Consider the following 21,731-nt stretch of genomic DNA (forward strand, 5'->3'; position numbering starts at 1 on the left):
ACGGCTCACTTCAGCCTCGACCTCCTTAGTTCAGGTGATCCTCCTGCCTCCACCTCTGGGGTAGCTGGGACTACAGATAAGCGGTAATTTTAAAATTTTTTGTAAAGATGGTGTTTCACCATGTTGCCCAGGCTGGCCCTGAACTCCTGGGCTCAAGCAGTTCACCAGCCTTGGCTTCCTAAAGTGCTGGGATTATAGGCATGAGCCACCACACCCAGCCCCATATGAAAATTTAGTCTCAGAATTAGCCTTTGCATGCGTCACCTGTAAGTTAATCAGAATGTTACTTTCAAAAGTTCCATGCAGGTGAGGAAGCTAAAAGGTATTCTTGTATTTTTTTTAATGAAACTTCATAATAGAGGTGTAAACAGAGTCCATTCTCCCCAGCCTTAGAATCAGACAGCTTGAGTTTAAAACCCACTTATGAGCTTGAGCATACTACTTAACATAGAGTCACTTGTCTATGCCTCAGAGTCCCCATGGTCGAATGGAAAATACAGTGCCTACTTCAAAGGGTTATTGTGAGGATTAAATGAGATAATATATGCAAAGCACAGTGCCTGGAACATGGAAAGTGCTCCAGAAGTTTTATTGTTATTAACATTATTATTATTGCCACCATCATCATTAAACTTGGTTATTTTTACTCTCCCCAATCCTTTAGTTACTTTTTCAAACTTCTGCTAGTTTTTTGCTTGGGCTCCATCTAATTGGCTGTGAGTCAAAAGAGAATTCACCACATCCAAGTGTTTTCTAAAGAATGTCTTTGGAAAATTCACAACTGATCATTTTGATACCAGCATCTAAGGTTAGGGCTACCTTATCCTTCATCACCTTCTTGTTTTATTCATAACACCACGATGTGGACTATTGATAAAATTATGTTTCAAAGATAACTAGCTTATTTGAAGCCATCTATAATTTCAGCCCAAACTGACTAATTAGGCTAACTTTCAGAAAGTTAAGTAAGTGTCTAATTCTCAGTTTACTTACTACCTACTGAGTAAAAATGTACTGCCTTTTAAAATCCACAACTAACCTCCCTACTCAAGGCAAACCCCCTAGTTCTAATATTTGAAGTATTTAATGAACAAGCCTTTTTGGGGGTCCTCTTGTAGTTAAAACATTTATTTTTCTCCTTTTTTTAACTCTGTTTTTTGTCTTTTTTTTTTTTGAGACAGAGTCATGCTCTGTCGCCTAGATTGGAGTGCAGTGACACGATCAGTCACTGTAACCTTGAACTCCTGGTCTCAAGCGATCCTCCCACGTGTGCCTCTAAAGTGTCGGGATTACAGGCATGAGCTACTGTGCTCAGCCTCTACTCTGTTTTCTACCTTTTATTTGTTGCAAAAGCAACATGTTTATTTTAACAAATACTGGTCTTCCTCATCTTACTCCCCTGAGATTTCAATGTTAAAAGTTGATTTGTGTGTTTCCACGTAAGTCTTTATAACAAGCTTCTGCTGACACTCCTTGGCCCAGCTTTCCATAAACACATCCATCCCTACCTGTTAAGTTGAACTGTACAAAATTGCCATTTTTATAGGTCCCCACTATTCTTTAATACCAAGCCTCAAATTTAGCCAGACACTAAATGTCCTGTTTTATATACATGCCTTATTCATTCCTTCTTGGTTTTGTTTTTGTGGCTTCACTTTTGCTGGATGGCCTCCACCCCCAACCCCAGCTCTACTCTGGCTGGACGTTTTTTAACTCTCCTTCAAAGGTGTACATCCTGCAACTTCTTAAATTCCCTTTACATTCATTGTCTACATCACATAGTCTGATTGCCTATATAATACAATTTCGTGTTTTAGTATTTATATACTATTTAATACAGATGCCACCTGTTTTGCTGCTTTTATTTTCTCTGGTTGCTTGATGTTCTATTACCTTGACTAGACTTTAGTGCTTTCTAGAAAAGGACAATGTGTAGTATATCTGTACTTATTCAAGTGCTGATCTAAGGACATAGGATGTAATGTAAAAGTTTATTCAATGAATATTTCAAAATACAAAGTCTCTTTTTGTATAAAGTCATTCACTAATACTGACATTGGCTGATACTTCAGACTAGAGATTCTCGGTAATATTACTTTTTCTTGATAATTAATTTTGATTATAAGAGCATTTAATATCATGGAAATAAATTATGCAGACGAACTCAGACCCTAGGTTCACTTCCCAAAAGAAACCGTATTCTGAGAATACTTGTGGTGCCAAAATTTAGAGTGAAACCCCAGACTATTAATGATGCTCAAGTTACTTTACTCCAATACAATAAGTACTCAGTGATTTGTTACAGAAATTCAATTAACTCTTCTCAAGTATTTTTTTCTTTAAGAAAAAGTCCAATAAAATATCAGTCACTATTTTTAGATCTTCATTCTCAATGTTTGTAAAGCTAATACTGATATTAGATTAATGTAATTTTATCAATATTGATAATTACTTAGTATACATTGTGAACTTTGTTTTTTGGATGTCATTTTAAGGGTTATTTTCATGAGTTCCTAAGAAATAATTTAGGCCTTTAAGGTTATTTAACCCTTCAGTAGAAAATAGTTTCCTTGTTTAAGAAAATGATCTCCATCTAGTGGACAAATTTTTATATTACAATATACAAAGAAAAATATTAAAGCCCCTAGAATATCTCATATCAAGCACTTCCTGACCTATTAATAAATGTTTTGGTTTTAGTGCTAATATTATGGCTTAAAAGTTGTAAGATTTAAAAATATCATAACTATCTAAATGACTTAAGGTATTTAGCAATATTTGTTTCAAAACTTATAGTGGAGTGTTAAGACTTGCTTGATTTAATTGGAAAAATTATAATTAAAGAAAAAATTACTGATTTATACAAATTTGGTGTTTACTCAGTTGAACTGAAAAAAACCAAACCAAAACTCACACTTCTGTATCTCTTACATTTCTGTTCATGCACAGGAAGGAGAGGGTATTTTCTTTTTTAAAGTGTAGCAATAAGAATATCTTGATATTAAAGGGAAATAAACATAAACATTTCTACAGGCATTCACATTACTAGGTCCTCCTCATGCTGAAAAGCTGCCATGACTATCTTCTTAGAAGAGAAATCTACTTTGCCAAACCCCCACTATTTAGAAGTTTTTAATGTCTTCCAATTGTATACTAAATACCTTCAAAAACCTTCTTAAATACTACTCTTCATGAAAACTTCTCAGATATCCCAGCCTGAGTTAGTCATTCATCCTTTATTTTTGTATCTTAATGCACTCATATTAAGTGCTTAATAAATGCCTATTTAAGCATATCCAAGGAGAGTTTGCCAAAGATCCCTAATGTATGTCTATTGAATGATTAGAGACCATCCTCCCCTTTCAGCCTTCCTGGGAATTGACAAGGTTTCACATACATATGTGCCTATCCTATTCTGGTGAAACAGATGTCCCTTGTTTGGGTGCCACATATATTTGTGGTTTATACAATCATGCAGTAGAGCTGGAAGGACTTTAGGAACAATCGATGATTCAATGCAGTTAGCTCAGTGACTGGTCAATTAACTTTTCTAGGACCTGGTATCCTCGTCTGTAAAGTGAGTCTGTTCGACTTGACAATCTCTCATTGTCCTTCCTGAACCAAATAAATATATCTATAAAGAGACACAATTCTAAGAAAATTTTAAGTTGGAAAAACATATTTACAGCTGCTCAAGATAATGAGTTTTTCCTCTTCTATTTGATGGATTATTTCGGAGCCACTGTTATTTGATCACAGATTCAAAAGTGATCCATGAAACATCTTCCAATCTTAGACTCATAACTCTATTTATTAATGACTCCAATAAAGAAAATAAAGGAATGTTTTAAAATGAGCTAGTTAATAGTTTGAATAAAGATTCTAATGGGGAAAATATTAATGACAGCAAAACTTGAATTCACATGTTTATTTATTCTTTCAACAAGTTTTTCTTTAAAACCACACACCTGCTGGGCTATCATAAGCTATCACCCTCCTCTCTAAGAACACATGAAAGTTGACTTTATTTTAATACTGGTTGATGTTTCACTAGAAAGGTTCTTTGTGGAAAGTTTATCTAGATTATAAGGACTATGACGTTAAGAACTGTGTGTGTATATTTTTTCCCAGCTCTAAAATATGTATTGCTGAGCACAGTGCCTTTTATTCATTTAATCATTTACTCAAGACACTTGGGCACAGTTTTCAATGTGCCAAGAACACGCTGAGTCTCCATTTGTAGAGAGCTCACAATCTAGGAATGGAGACTGGGTGAAAAACATTTTCAATTCATTGTAAATTCTGTCATTAGGGAGTGGGAAAGTGTCTTGGGAGCATAGAGAAAGGGCCTTTCATAAAGGTCTGATGTACCAGGGTAGCCTTTCAGGTGCAGGCTAAGTCTCAAGGATGAGTGACAGTTAGGCAGGGGAAAGGGGATTTGATTATTTAGGGGAGCAGGAGGTGAGGTGGTGATGGCCTGTGACAAGGAGATAGTGCCTCAATATGAGTTGAGCAAGAAGTACCCAATAGATGAGGGCTGCAAGTTGAGGCTGGGAGGGCAATTAATTGCAATTGAGAGCAGATGGTTAGACTGGCAGACTAGCAAAGAAATTTTGACTTCATACTGAGAGCAATGGTAAGTTACTGAAGGGTTTTAAACTGAAGAATGACACTGGAAAATGGATTCAAGACACTAATATAAAGGTTGTTATAATAATATAGGTGAAATTTGATGGAGACCTGAATTTAAAATATTGGTAGTAGGGATGGAAGGAAGTGGGTACAATAGAAATTAATGCTTGGATGAATGTTATAGGGTAGGAGTGTGGAGGGAGAAGCCCAGGTTTGGGAGAACAGCATTAGGCACAAAATGGGTATTTGTTGAATCAAATTCAAATATTTGATGAATTACTGTGTATTTGTTATTTTCCGAAAGGAATTTTGTACTTAGAAGATTATGTTTTGCAGAGTGTTTCCCTTTTAACTGAAGTAGAGTTTGGAAAAACCTGTATCTTGTATCTGGTCAGTTAACAACAGTATCCAGGAGAACAAGAATGTGAAGTCAATGTGTTTTTCTTTTATGTATTTCAATATTATCATATTTTTATGGCAGAAATTAGCTGTAATTTTGATTCCTGCTAATTCCACTGTCAATTCCTCAGCTGACGCTGAATGCTTTGTGAAAATATGAACATGTGAATGTTCACAGCAACATAATTCCTTCTCCTCCCTTTACAGTTTTGATGTGGACAATGGCACATCTGCGGGACGGAGTCCCTTGGATCCCATGACCAGCCCAGGATCCGGGCTAATTCTCCAAGCAAATTTTGTCCACAGTCAACGACGGGAGTCCTTCCTGTATCGATCCGACAGCGATTATGACCTCTCTCCAAAGTCTATGTCCCGGAACTCCTCCATTGCCAGTGATATGTAAGTACAAGGGCAGGCAAAGAGAGAGAAAACCGAGTAAATTTATATCTAGAGCTGATGACATAATAAAACTAATGACTTTTGTTCAACTGTATCATTCTTCTCCAATGTAGAAAGAATATGAATAAAATTATACAAGCTAGAAATGAATGGTAGATTTGACTTGAGTGCACTGTCACTCTTGATTAACACACACACACACACACACACACACACACACACACACACACACACACACGCATGTATTTATTTTCCCAGAAAATACTTTATAGGAAAACTGAGAATTAAATTTTTAATGGAAACTAACACTTAAATCATTAGCTTATATTTATGTAGAGCCTGAGTTTTAGCTACCTAACTACGTGGATATTTTCTAATATTTTGAAAAGCTTTCAACTCCATTTGAAAAGTCCTGTGATAATAGACTGTATAGCATTTTGAATATAGTTCAATTGATGTATGTACAGATGTTAGCACTGGTTTGCCAGATCATTTAAGAAATCTTTGTGGGACTTTGCCAAAATTAAACCAACTTTTAAGGATCATGAGAGGCAAGCACAGAAAACATTAGACAGACTTGAATATCATTTAAGACATAGTACAGCTTGAAAAACAATGAAAACTGACAAGCAGGTTTGCAGATCCTGTACCATCACTAGCTCATTTTCTCAGTGCATTTCATTCTTGTGGTAGTGTGCATGTTTTTCTACATAGGTCTTTATTCTCACTCAATACCTATACTATCATTTGTGGCACATCTGCCTCTGTATAGAATCGATCTTCATCTTTCTCTCTTGGTCTATACATTTGTCCAATAACATTCACCATCTTTTCATGACACCCATCTCAAAAACTCATAACAGGCTGCAATTTATCTTATAAGAATTAGTCTGTATGGGACCCCTGAGTGTCTAGTGTTACTCTTGCCATTCTAACAGAGCATCAGTTGTATTGCAATAGGTCTACATGGGGTTCTAGAAATGAAATTATATAAACTATGGTTGCTATTTTAGCAGTTGTATTATTGACGTCTACCCTTCTTCATCTCTAAACAACTTTCTATTCCTAGTGGCCCTATTTTTACATTATTTTTATCTCACTTCCTTAGATTTGAAATTCATGACACTTATTTATTCATTCACACATAATGAGAATGCTTCTTGAGCAAATATGGTGTATTTAAAGCTCTCAATCTGTGGAGCAGTGAGGTCTGGCATTTTAGACCGTTGTAATAAAATATGGTGAGCACAATCCTTGAGGCATTTATAATGTACTGCAGGAACATAGAGAGGAGATGGAGAGTTTTCCACCCAAGGGAAAGATACAGAAAATACGGGGCTAAGGGAACAACATTTACTAAATGTGAGGCATGGAAAATTATGGCTGAACTAGGGAATGACAATCTGCTTGATGTGAATAGCGAAACCTGGCAAGAGAGAAGAAAATTTCAAATACAGTCTATGGGACCTGAGAGCCACAGAGCTTTTTAGCTGAGTTTTGGCATGATCAGATTCTTGTTTTTATTGCATCTTGATTACTCTATTGTTGAATGATTGCTTAGCGAAGTGACTACAGGGAAGTATTTCATGTCGAAATTCACAGAAGTAAGGCAGGCTAAATATGATGAAGACCTAAGTCAAGGGAGTGATGGCAGTGGAGCAAAGAGCTGGTTTAGATGCAAGAGGCTTATAGAATGGTTTTGTGTGTGTGTGTGTGTGTGTGTGTGTGTGTGTGTGTGTGTGTGTGTGTGATGTATGTATGTATGTTGGGGGACAGCCAGTGGAGAAGGAGAATCAAAGAGAATGCTGACTTTTGTCCGTGAATGAGTACGTACATGGTGATGTACGTACATGGTGATGAGGAACAAAGGGCAGAGAGTAGAAAACATGACAGATAACAGGTGATGAATTGGTTTGTACATGATAAGGCTAGGGGAAACAAGACAACAGTTAAAGTACTGGGACAGCAAACAGAAATAACAGTCCAGAGGACCAGGAGAAATAGACAGTTACCTTCTATAATTACTGGGTTTTTGAATGACAGTTGAGTGGTGCGTTGTATTCAGGTAATAGCATTAGGAGCCCCTGGGTTAAGGAGTGAATTGAAAGTGGAAATGTGAGCAAATGCAAGCATCTCTTTAAAAGGCTGATGGGTGGAGTAGGAAGAAAGAACTAAGGCTGCCTGACAGAGAATTAGGTTCAAGCGGAATTTTTCTGAATTCAGGTTACTTGAGCTGAGGGAAGGCTCCAGGAGATAGAAAGAGACTAAAAATTCAAGGGGAAAGAGGGTTTAAAGATGGAGCTGTAGTTGCTGACAAAAACGTGATCATGAGCCAAAGTAAGGAGGCTATCCTTGGAAAAGTAGTAAATACCAGAACTGTATTCTTTAGGAAGGACAAAGAAGACCTGCCTTGGCAACATAGTGAGACCTTGTCCTTACTAAAAATCCAAAAAAATAGCTGGGCATGGTGGCACATGCCTTTAGTCCCAGCTACTCTGGAGAGGTAGGAGGATTGGTTGAGCCCGGGAGTTCAGGGTTGCAGTGAGCTACGATCATGCCACTGCAGTCCAGCTTGGGTGACAGAGGAAGACAAGACTGTGTCTGGAAAAAAAAAAAAAAAGAAGAAGAAGGAGGAGAAGGAGAAGAAGAATAAAAGAGAAGAAGGAGAAGGAGAAGAAGAGTAAAAAAAGGGAAATGTAAATTTAGAGATGGAGGAGTAAAATGTTAAGAGATATTAGCCGTGAGTTCTCTAAACATTTTACTCCTCCATCTCCAGATGAATGAATGCAAAAGTAGAAGGTACGGCCATCAATAGCCAGAGGAGAGAGGGCTGAGGCAGCTTGAGAAGAAAGAGAAAGGCTTAAAAAAGCCACTATGCAGATCAAAAAAGGGAACAGGGTAGAGGTGAGTAGAATACTGACCAGCCCTATAGATAACAATAAACAATGTTAAATAGGCGAATGACAGAATTGAAAGTCATCTAATGCAACTTCATCAAAGGTGAGTCAGGCTTGGTATTGACAAAAGAAAGAGGAAAACTCACAGTGAGTTAGTGGAGTCCATTTATGTAGTTATGTGTTCTACCTTTTTAAATTGTAGTAAACTGAGTTTGGGATAGATTATTTCTTTCATACATTCTACTCCAGTTAGTAAATATTAAATATATACATATATTTTATGAAAACCTTATAGCATTTCATATTTAAATATGAAATGCTTTTATTTCAAAATCAAACTTTCAAGGATACCTCATTTTGCTGTGTGCCTCAAGAGTTCTTTATCTGATCAGACTCAGGTAGGTATGATGAGTTTAATCAGACCATGAGTCAACACTATATTTTGCTGAAAAGTAATGTGTTGACATGTTTAGCTTTCCATTCTCCTTGGATATTTACATTGGAGCAGTAAGATATTCCTTTGATACCAACTCCTAGAAAGCATTCTTTCTACCAAGGAGATTAAGTTTCTGTGAAAGGAAAAGGAAATAGAATAAATAATAACTATTTCAACATTTAATCTGACACGACACATATCTTCCACCATAAAGGACTATGCCTTCTCTTAATTTGAATTCTCATATGGCCATGTGTAAACTTTAATTTTCTTACCTTACCTAGTTCACAATAATGCTATGAAGACTGTCTGATGTGTATAATTCAACTGCGCTTTATAGAGGATGATGTTATATATTTAATTACTTGATGATTTCTTATTAATAGTTCTAGTTAAGCTTTCCTATTGAGAAATTTTCTTAGAAATTTCAAACACAAACAGTACCTAATGAGGGTAGGTACCTAATGAAGGGTATTTAAAATGAAGGTTTGTGGTTATCTATTTAATTGAACTGTTTTGGAAAACATTTAAATACTCTTTAGGTTTAAATATAACTATTTACTATATTGGGAAAGTGAGAAGAAGGAAGATAATCCCTTCCTAGTAGATAGGATATCATCATCTTATCCTCTATAAATAGAAACCAATGAAATAGCTGAAGAACAAAACAGATAAAGATGGTAGTAATAATAATCATAACATACATGGTGTGTGTATATCATCAACTTTCCCAAGTATTTTCACACCAGCTATCTTATTTGATATACTCACGGTCCTTTTGATAGGGACATTGTTATGCCATTTTACAGATTAGAAAGCCAAAGTCCAATGAGCTTAGTCTTTTGAAAAAAAAGCAAGCATTTTGATTATTTCTAGGAGCACATAATTTGATAATGCCATTGTAAACAAAGTACTTTATACTACTACAGCAAAAACTGCTGAGAAACAGAAGTAATTGTTGACCAAATTCATTAAACCAATGAAATACATAGCAGTATCAAAATTTGATTAAGAATAAAATAAAAGTTCAAGGAGGTACAAAGTAAATATGCATCCAACTCTTAGAGAATGTGTACAAGTATATAGCACTAGGCTAAATTCAGAATCTAAAAAATTAGCTCATATAAGGCAGAAGAGAAGTTCCTGACCACTTCTGCTCAGAGACCATCACACAATTTGTTAAATGTAGATGATGCAGTAGCAACTTAATTCTTAAGAAAAGTAAGAAAAAGAAAAATGTTAAGTATTAGCATGAGTCTAGTAAATAAATACATGAAAATAAACTTGAATTACCATTAATAGTAAAAATTTTGTATAACAGTAGAAACAACTAGATAACAAAAGGTTGGTTGCCCAAGTGGTGTCATGAAGTAACATGAAGAAAATTACAGCGTAAATAGACAATATTTTTGTCATCTTAATATTTCAGCATCTGAATAACAATCACTTCTGTGTTTTCACATCATCCAGTAATCTAGTATCTGTATTTGGAAACACATAAAGATATGATACATTGCAAAGATTAAGAGGAGAATTAGCAATGACAAGATAAATAGAATTAAGTCACAAAACTATGAATTTATTGAGTATAAGTTGCCTGTCAAACTACTTAAGTTTTAAGAAATGCTCAATTCACCTGGATAACTAATCCTCTATTCCCCATCCTCTGTTAAATTAACACCAACACATAGAATGCAAAGATGATCCAACTGGCTCTTCACTCACATTCATATACATTGCTTCTACACACAGAATATGGGGTGGGGTGAATGCATTCAGAGGGCCAGTGACGAGGAAGTGAGTAGATTTGATATACCATAAAAAGCTGGGGCATACTTGGGAATCTAGCTAAGTTATCCCCAGGCACTATACAGATATCTCAGACCTCACTGAACAGGCCTTCGGGGTGCCCCATTGGGGCATTTTCTCAGCTAGTAGATAATACTCTCCCTACCTCCCATGTCAAACTACTGTCCTTTCTTTAGCAATTAACAAGTCCCTCACCACTTCTTGGGCCTCTAATGTGTGTTTTCAGTCACAGCCACTCCTCTCCACTACTTTTGCCTGCTAAGTATAAGAGTAGTATTGCTTCCAGTCCTGAGTTTGAAAAAGGAAGAAGAATTCCCTTTATGTCAATTTGTATCTTTTATTTCAGATTATTAATCTTCCCTAGTCTCACTAGGAAGAATATAAATAAAAAGACATGTTGCATTACAAAGGTTCTAATTCTCACTGGATCTACATGAAAAGTTTGTAGTCATCTCTTAGCTAGATTGCAAGATAATATTACACTAATGAACATTTCAAAAGCATATCAATTTGTTATCTTGAAAGCTTTCTTCCATTAACCACACAAAGAAAGCTACCATGGCCAAATCATCTCTTCCCCAGTTCTGGGTTTTTCCCAGCTGGGGAGGTATCCTCACCCCTCACCCTGTGGTGTAGGAGTGATGGGACTAGGGCCAGAGTTCTCAAAATGTGTCCTGAGGCAACAGAGGGAATGTACATGGGTGCAAGCGTTATTTTAAATTTTCAAGAAAAACACAAAAACATCTGTCAACCACCTGGAAAACTAATAGCTTGAAATAGTTCCCAGTTTCCAATTAAGACCATGATATTCCTTTCTGTGACACCATATCTTTGCAAAATTGGGTTTTCAGCAGTTGCTGGATGAAAATCAAGTGCTGAGCAGAAATCAATGTGCAACAAAAAATAAGGGAGGCAATGTCCAATCTCATTCCAAAATGAGAAATTGACATAGTGCTCAGTGGGTGCTAAATTATTAGAACAAAACCTTATTAAATTATTTGGACTTAACTATTTAATAATTGGAACTATTAGTTATTTATTTTGGCCAGTGTATTGCTGTTATTAAAAAATTGAGATATTAAGGGCACCATGTACTAAGAAAGTCTGAAAATATTTGGATTAGTTGTTTATTCATATCTGAAGAATTAGAGCTAAATCAGGCTAGGCGTGGTGGCTCACATCTGTAATCCTGGCACTTTGGGAGGCCGAGGCAGGCAGATGGCTTGAGCTGAGGAGTTTGAGACCAACTTGGGCAACATGGTGAAACCCTGTCTCTACAAAAAATACAAAAATTTGCTGGGCATGGTGGTGGGCGCCTGTAGTCTCAGCTACTTGGGAGGCTGAAGCAGGAGGATCACTTGAACCCAGGATGTTGAGGTTGTAGTGAGCCACGATTGAGCCACTGCACTCCAGCCTGGATGACAGAGTGAGACCCTGCCTCAAGAAAAAAAAAAAAATGATTAGAGATAAATCAGATCTGTACGTGAGAGTATGTGAGAGAATTTTGTTAGGCGTTAAAAAAATAACAGTTTCAAAGCTGTGAAGTATCTGATGTGCTCTAGAGTAGAGAATTTATCTTTTTCTTAATTCTGTTACGATCCCAGGTAGCCAAAATCTTTTTTTATAAAATGTGATATTATTTTGGTAATGATCTAGATAGACCAGGCTTTTTCTTCCATTGCTGTGTGCTGGCCACTGTTACTAGTATTATTCGGAGTGTTGATGCAGGCATTAATACTAGCTATTAAATCTCAAGAAGTTTATTGGCAAAATATGCTAAGGTCATCTGCTACTAGAATACCTTTTTACTATCTTTTTGTTTAAAAATTCTGCTTTATTTGGTGCCATTTATTCAATCACTTAAGTCATTTTATTTCTGATTTTAAATAAATGGGAGTTTCATGAATTGTAAAATAAGTCATAAATTAGCTAAACATGTTTCTTCAATCCTTGAACTGGGGGATTTAAAATATTAGCTGAATAGGCATTTTATATTCCTAATCTCATACTTTCAAAAAAATCATAAAAATGAAATCCTGATGTTTAGACATTTTAAATGGTAATGTTTTTAATGCCACAGTATAAAAATAGAGCGTTGATTTTAATGCACTACTACAGTGAGATGGTGTCAGCACCTCTAAGTATCATTGCCAGTGCTCTAACCCTTAAAATAATGAATTAATTGAGTTATATGTAGTAATATATCTTGGTTATTACTGCCAAAGTAATAGATATATACTGAAGTCTTAGGAGAGATAGAGGGATAAATGTTAGTTATAAAAAGTTGTTAAAGCAGAGGGAAAAAGAAGTGAAAACTGACCAAACATATACGTAATTCATTGTTTCTATGACAAGCCTGCTGCAATTCGAACTCTAGGACTTTGTGCTAATATTTAGCATACCATTTTATTTTCTAGATTTCCTTTATACCCACTATGTTCCTCAGTATTTGCACTCACTTTTTTTGTTTGTTTGTTTTGAGATAGAGTCTCACTCTGTCACGCTGGTTGCAGTGCAGTGGCACAATCTCAGCTCACTGCATCCTCTGCCTCCCAGGTTCAAGCGATTCTCCTGCCTCAGCCTCCTGAGTAGCTGGGATTACAGGTACCTGCCACCGTGCCTGGCTGATTTTTTTTTTTTTTTTTTTTTTTTTTTTTTTTTTTTTACTTTTAGTAGAGATGGGGTTTCACCATGTTGACCAGGCTGGGCTCGAACTCCTGACCTCAAGTGATCCTCCCACCTTGGCCTCCCAAAGTGCTGGGATTACGGACTGAACTCACTTTTAAATCTTTTAAATGTGAAAAAAAAAACAACTCTAAAACTCATGTGAGTTTTTCTCACTCCTGTATATAAGAAAAAGAGTGTGAAGGTGAATTATTTAAACTTATAAATAATGATTATATAATTATGCTTATACATCAGATTTAATACATTTCAAAGGATAATATCTACTTTCTTTAAAAAAATGCAGGGAGAAGTGGTAGTTTAATAACAAGAGCAATTATTCCACAATCCTATGAGACACTGAATTCCTGCCAGAAGAAAGTAAACTCGGAATTGGCCTCAGTCAAGAAAGATTAGCCAATTTTTCAGTGCATACCGAAAGAATGCAATCTCTAAGAGCACATTATGTGTGAAATAAACTAAAATAAGGAAAGTTTGAAGAACATTCTGAAAGAAAAAAACTAGTCCAGTAACCTGGATAGTGCTGTCAATGCAACATGGCCCCTAGATGAAGGACCCATAGTTGAAAATTACTGATTCTTCCTGCCTCTTGAAATTCCAAGAGGCAAATGGCCATTACAGGAGAGATATTGGTCCACCCAGTTGTGGATATTGTACCTAGAGGCACACTAGTGTACTCTCACTTTATCTCAACCCTCTTCCCTCTGTATATTAAAGAAGACTAAAATCAAAACCATGCTCCAGTGTATTGTAAAATAGAAATATTTTGAACTTTAAATGTTTTTTTTTTTTTTTTGAGACAGAGTCTCACTCTATTATTGCCCAGGCTGGAGTGCAGCAGTGTAATCACAGCTCACTGCAGCCTTGAGCTCTTGGGCTCAAGTGATTCTCCCACCTCAGTCTCCCTAGTAGCCCAAACACAGGGGTATGCTAACACACCCGGCTAATTTTTTTAAATTTTTAGCAGAAATGAGGTCTTGCTATGTTGCCCAGGTTGGTCTCGAATTCCTGAACTCAAGCAATACTGCTGCTTTGGCCTCCCAAAGTGCTGAAATTACAGGCAAGAGCCACTATGCACAGCCTGAACTTTAAGTCTTGATGGTGGGGCATATGGTGGCAGGCTGGGAAGAAGAAGAAAGTTGACTTCTATTGGAGATAACCAATACGTGTTTTCCACCACATTCTAAATAAAGGTGTGTATTAATTGATGTGCATTTTTGAATGAGTGTCACTGTTTTACCCATGTGGAAAATAACAGTAGCACCTACTCCATGCCAGAGTATCATTTGAAGACACCATAGATCCATGAAAGTAAGACAAAAAAATTGTTTGGAGCATGCATTCTTGTCTTTATTTAATTTTTAAAAACTCTTGATACAAAAGGAGATGTTTCCAGCCAACACTGAGATTCCTATATAAATACTTGTTTTCACTTACACATCAATCATTTTAAATATTTACTTTTGCTTGTCAGTCTTAGCTTCTTAATGAATTGTTCTCAATGTCTCCTTTACTGTTTTCTGAGCCATATAAGGAAAAACAGTCACACTGCTGGAACATTTATGTGTTGTGTTTCTTGAGATAAGATATTCCAGGGAGTATTACTAAATCATTCTGTCTAAGCCCTTGCAATATGAATCATCTAAAGATGTGCTTCTATAAATAAACAGAAAGAAAGCATCAAGCAGACCCATGGTTTTTCTTTAGAAAACCAAGTAAGGAATATCAACCACTGGGCTTTGCTCTCAGATTCCTGGTAATCTGTGGTATGATTCACACCAGGTTCACAGAGGAAACATCCCCAATTATTCCGTCTGCCTACTGCAGCATCTCCCAGGCTTTGTGTCCACCTACGGTTAATGCCTTGAGACTTTATGGTTTTTCCTAACCTTGGGTCAAGAAAAATTTGCTGACATTGAATACTGGAAAGTTGTATCTAAACATATATAATGTGTCAATTCCTGCAACCCTCTCTTTAAGACGCAGGGAACTTCAGAGCAGAAAGAAAAAGAATAACTGCTCACCCCTCAACAAATGTGGAAGGTTGTGTTGTGACAAGAAATCATTTCACCAGTTCAGTAAATGACATTGTCTCCCAATAAATGTCATGAATGATCCCAAGTCCAAAATTTTTTAACTCATTGTTTCACTCCCAAGGGAGAACAAAGCTACATGCAGATCTCATATTTCCATGTTTCGAAATTCATTTTTTCTTTGGTGCTTACAGAACTTCAAATTGAATTTGTTATAACCACCAAGATCAGTTTTGTTTTTGTGGATTGGTGTGTGTGTGTGTGTGTGTGTGTGTGTGTTTAGCTAGTGGATAGCATATTAGACAGCACTGAGAGTCTTGCAGAATATTCTGTTGCAGAAATAGAATGTTGCAGAAATATTCTATTGGACAGTGCTGTTCTAGAGTCTAAAACATTTACTTCTATGTACCTTCAGAATAGTCTAAATCCATTTGAGCATACAGAAAGCAGCATGGTAAAAACAAAACAGTATTTGAAGGCCTGGGCTCAAATCCAGCTACACTGAACATTTCCATGCCTTGGGATTTTATGACCCAGTAAAATTTCTGGGACACTGACCTAGGGTTACTAACTCCTTATTTTTCCAGGTAAAGAACATTAACAAGGAATTACCCATCAATATATATTAATTTTATTTTTTAAAGACATTTTCACTTCAGTGAAAAAGAAAGAGCATGATCTCAGAATAAAAGAATTTTCCAAAGGAATACGTATAGTTTAAAAAAAAAATCTCACTGCATGGTCCATGTACACTCTGACTTTGACAAGGACCAGTGAGCATTCTGTTGGGCAAGTACCAGATCTTAGAGTGGTATTTGGAAACCACTGAGCTCTGTCAACTTGTCAAGGGCATTACTGCCGATGAGTAACTTAAGTTGTCAGGGCCTAGTTCCTTATGTTAGAATGGGAATATGAGCATCCATTTAATGCAGAGTTGTCAGGATTAAATTCAGCATGTTGGTAGAACACCGTGTCTGGCACCTAGTAGGCATTCATAAAACACATTGCTCTCCTCTCTGTTTGATCAAGGGCTTCCTTTTAATCTATTGAATCTTTTCACCACATGCAGACCTTTAAAATTGTTGCACTAGTTGACCAAAAATCTTTTCCCCAGGATCCCATTCTGGTGAAAAACCAAAAGGGCAGGGCCACTGGCATTAAGAACGAGCCTGCCAATAAGATAAACTGTGAAAGAAGATCCTGTTCCTAGAACACAAAGTGAGAGCACTTGTGAATCCCTGCCCATGTACTCAACTCTTTCGCTATCCTTCTTCCCTCCATGGAAGTCAGACTCTCAACTTTGTACTCAAACCTTCTGGTGATAATTTGGGACATCAGCCATCCTAGAAAAGTCTCTCTATTGTATTGGTTTTTATTAAACAAAATAACCTAATATGCTTAGTGAATATGTCTACACACATGTGCTAAACATTTGTTTAATTATTTAACTTGGAAAATTTTGGTGTATCATTTCTAACAGAGATAGTCTTTGTGCCATCATATAACTAACAAATTTGAAGGCATTCATTGGCATCAGGTATTTTCTCTAATGAGGCTTAAATTGTTTTCTCATGACAAATAAAGAGATTCCATTTTAGACTAGATTATTTTTTGCTTATGTTGCATAAACTTCAGTCCCATCTGCTTTATCATCAGTGCCTGTCCTCCACAAGTGATATGAGCACACATGAGCCAAAAATTAAGGATTTTTGGTTGAAAGATTTTTTTTTTTTTTGGTCAAAGATGGGGCCAGGCTCTAATTCTTGTTTTAAATTTATTTTTCATCAACAAATAACAAATTATATGCATTTATTATACACAAGGTAATATTTTGATATATGTATACATTGTGGAATGATTAAATCAAGCAATTAACAGGTCCATCACCTAACAATTTATCATTTTTTGTGATGAGTACATTTAAAATCTACTCTCAGCAATTTTCAGGTATATTATGCATGATTATTAATTATAGTCACCAGCCTGTACAATAGATCTCTTGAAATTGTTTCTCCTTCTAACTGAAACTTTGTACCCTTTCACCAACATCTCCCATTCCACATCCTCCCATTCTCCCCCGGGCCCTGCTCCAGTCCCTGGGAACAACTGTTCTACTCTCTGCTTCTATAAGTTTGATTTTGTTTTTAGATTCCACATATGTGTGAGATCACATGGTATTTATCTTTCTTGCCTGGCTTATTTCACTAAGCATAATGTATTCTAGGAATATCCATATTGTCATAAATGGAAGGATATCCCCTTTTTAAGCCTGAGTAGGATTCTAGTGTGTGTGTGTGTGTGTAACATTTTCTTTATTCATCTGTTGTTACACACTTAAGTTGATTCCATATTTTGGCTATTGTGATTAATGCTGCACCAAACATGGGAGTGCAGGTATCTCTTTGACATACTGATTTCATTTTCTTTGGACATATACCCAGAAGTAGAATTGCTGGATCATATGGTAGTTTTATCCTTAATGTTTTGAAGACCCTTCATACTGTTTTCCATAGTGACTGTACTAGTTTCCATTCCCACCAACAGTGTAAAAAGGCTTCCTTTTCTCCATGTCTTCACCAACATTTGTTACCTTTTTTTGATTAAAAGAAAAACTATTATAGGTGTCAGGTAATATCTCATCATGGTTTTAATTTGCATTTCACTTAAGATTAGTGATGTTGAGCACTTTTACATACACCTGTTGACCTTTTATTGTAGGTCTTGTTTTGATTTTAATTTTTTTGTAGAGAAGGTGTCTCACGATGTTGCCCAAGCTGGTTTCAAACTCCTGGGCTTAAGCTATCCTGCTACCTCAGCCTCCTAAGGTGCTGGGATTACAGGTGTAAGCCACTGTGTCAGGCCATTGTTTTGAGAAAGACCTATTCAGGTTTTTTGCCCATTTTAAAATCAGGTTATTTGTTTTTTTGCCATTGAGTTGTTTCTTAATTCTTAAAATATTAATAAGATGTGAGCAAACAGTTTAAATTTCAGAAAACTAAATATCTTTGAAGGTCACTGTACTAGTCTGTTCTCATGCTGCTGATAAAGACATATCTGAGACTGGGCAATTTACAAAAGGAAGAGGTTTAACTGGACTCAGAGTTCCACGTGGCTGGGGAGGCCTCACAATCATGGGGGAAGACAAGGAGGAGCAATTCACATCTTATGTGGATGGCAACAGGCAAAGAGAGAGAGCTTGAGCAGGGGACCTCCTCTTTTTAAAAAATTAGATCTCATAAGACTCATTCACTACTATGAGAACAACGCAGGAAAGACCAGACCCCCTAATTCAATCATCTCCCACCAGGCTCCTCTCAGGACATGTGGAAGTTGTGGGAGTTAAAATTCAAGATGAGAACCCCATCTCAAAAAAAAAAAAAATTCTAACCTGCTTTAAGAAATAAAAATAGTGGTTTGCACTTGTCATTCCAACTGCTTGGGAGGCTGAAGTGAGAGGATCACTTGAGTCCAGGAGCTTGAGGCTGCAGTCAGCTGTGAATTGTGCCACTGCACTCTAGCCTGGGCAACAGAGTGAGACCCCACATCTCTTTAAAATTTTTTCAAAATATTTAAAATGATCAAAACGGGTGAGGCGCTGTGGCTCATGCCTGTAATCCCAGCACTTTGGGAGGCCGAGGCAGGTGGATCACAACGTCAGGAGATCGAGACCATCCTGGCTAACACGGTGAAATCCTGTCTCTACTAAAAATACAAAAAAATTAGCTGGGCATGGTGGCAGGCGCCTGTAGTCCCAGCTACTCCAGAGGCTGAGGCAGGAGAATGGCGTGAACCCGGGAGGCGGAGCTTGCAGTGAGCCGAGATTGCAGCCACTGCATTCCAGCCTGGGCGACAGAGTGAGACTCCATCTCAGGAAAAAAAAATAAATGATCAAAACACCAGAAAAGCTGCATACACAGATATACAAACAGATGGTCTGAGTTTGGCGTTGAAAAGTTTCAATTTGGAAGATGTTACCTCACACAGTACTAGACAGCTTTAATGTTACTCGTATATTAATTTACATTTTCTTTGATTCTCAGTAAAAGGTTGCTGGACATTCTTGCCAAATTGAAAGTTTTGGTAGTTGTGATTTTTAATACAAGTTTTTGTGTTAAATAGATTATTTTAATTCTAAGTGGCAATAGCTTCAAAGAGGAAAAGCACATTGACTTGTAACTGAGATTGGCTTTATTATATTAGGAACTTTATTCCCTAGGGTTTCATAAATAGATGTACTGCTTAATTTATTTTGACTTAAATGGAGCTAGTTTCAAATTAAAAGGCCAAGCAATACAGAGGATCCATATCCTCAAGTATGTCTAATACCAAGGAAACAGTTTTTATGTATTTTTGGTATTGTTTTATTTACTATATAGATTACTTAGAGTTTATAAAAAAATCTAATGCCTCCTTTATAAGTAATTTTAAATCATTCATTATATTCTTAAATTTATAATTTGTCAGAGTGAACATTATTTTTGGAAAAACAAATCATCTCTTTTAAACGCTATATGGAAAAAATAATTTGGTTTTGCAAAATTTTCTTGGTAGTCACATTTTACAGAATTTTTGTTGTCTGAAATTAGAGTTTCATGATTTTAATTTAAGCGGGTAGCAATATAAAATACTTAACATTCCCATGAATTCCCTGTGCAGCCCAGTTTCTCATGTAGCATTTTAATATTTACCTTTGTCTTATGTATATTTAATTAAAAGTAGCTTTTTAAAAACGAACGAATGATAAATGAACTGAAATTCGTCTGAAAAACCCATATGATTATTTTTTAATTTATTTAAAAATAGAATCAATGCTCACATTTTAATACATTTGGATTCACATAACTTGAAAAATTTTTGAGATTACCGAATATAGATTGGAATCATTAACAATATTTTAAAAGAATAAAGGCATGTATAATTTTTGTGGTTCATTAATGTTTAATGCTAAAAGCAAGATATACAGTTGAATATACACTATGATTCTAATTCTATAAGGAAATATGTAGTCCATAATAGTCACATACTATATTGCATACATGTGCTCACATACATGCAGTGGGAAAATGTTATCAATAGTTATCTTTGAATGGTTCTTTAAGTTGTTCTATATCTCCCAAGGTATGTATATGTATGCATATACTTCATATGTGTGTATGTATATATATATACATACACATATGTATGTATACGTGCATCTATACATACACATGTATGTATACGTGCATCTATACATACACGTGTATGTATACGTGCATCTATACATACACGTGTATGTATACGTGCATCTATACATACACGTGTATGTATACGTGCATCTATACATACACGTGTATGTATACGTGCATCTATACATACACGTGTATGTATACGTGCATCTATACATACACGTGTATGTATACGTGCATCTATACATACACGTGTATGTATACATACACGTGTATCTATAATACACATATGTATGTATACATACACGTGTATCTATAATACACATATGTATGTATACATACACGTGTATCTATACATACACGTGTATGTATACATATACGTATATATACTTATATATACATATACGTGTATACTTATATATACATATACGTGTATATATACATATACGTGTACATACATGTATGTCTGTACATACATGTATGTGTGTGCATACATGTATGTCTGTGCATGCATGTATGTGTGTGCATGCATGTGTGTACATACATGTGTGCATGTATGTATATGTGCATGTATGTATATGTGCATGTATGTGGGCATGTGTATATATGTATGTATGTGCCTGTATGTATACATGTATGTATATATGTATGTGCCTGTGTGTATATATACATGCATATATGTATATATGTACATGTGTATATAGATGTATGTATATGTGTACATGTATGTATATATACATATACACATACACACATAAAGGTCAAGTAGGTTACATTATATGTTTGTTTGTTTTATATGTCCATACTTCTATGAAGATGGGTCTAGAGAGTTGTGAGTAGACGTGGTCCTCCTATAGCTAATCCTTGGGTGTTGTCAAATAGTCTAGGCTCCCAGAAATATTTTTAATTTCATTTTAAAATTAGAACATACTTGTTTCTCTATAATTCTAAAAGAAGTTGTCAAGGGTGAATTGATAGATGGATGATAGTTTTTAGTCTGAGGAAAGAAAGATACTAAGATTTCAAAATTATCAAAATCTTGGACTTTAAAATATATTTCAAAAATATTATTTTAATTTTCTATATGTTTATCAATTTCCTAATCCTATTGACAAACTTCAGAGGAGAATATCTTTCTAGTAAGAGTGAGTGAAGCACAGAAGATGAAAAAAGTTTGCACAAGATTCCATTCGGCCAGCACGGTGGTGCACACCTGTAATCCTAGGCACCCCATAGACTGAGACAGGAAGATCACTTCAGCCCAGGAGTTCAAGGC

The 21,731-nt window shown here is 35.9% G+C and overlaps 1 protein-coding gene across 5 annotated transcripts in view; it reads left to right on the top strand.

Moving 5' to 3' along the window:
• PDE4D (phosphodiesterase 4D) overlaps window positions 1-21,731 on the top strand; it is an 800,884-nt gene that overhangs the window by 549,742 nt on the left and 229,411 nt on the right. For 4 of the 5 annotated variants that reach the window (XM_031003276.3, XM_004058814.5, XM_055367861.2 and 1 more), the window contains exon 2: window positions 5,239-5,430. In XM_031003276.3, coding sequence (XP_030859136.1) covers window positions 5,239-5,430 — 192 coding nt within the window. Of the gene's footprint in view, window positions 1-5,238; window positions 5,431-21,731 lie in introns of those variants that run through there. The other variant, XM_055367862.2, reaches the window with a different exon arrangement.

The sequence above is a fragment of the Gorilla gorilla genome, chromosome 19 (assembly GCF_029281585.2).
Source record: "Gorilla gorilla gorilla isolate KB3781 chromosome 19, NHGRI_mGorGor1-v2.1_pri, whole genome shotgun sequence".
NCBI lineage: Eukaryota > Metazoa > Chordata > Mammalia > Primates > Hominidae > Gorilla > Gorilla gorilla.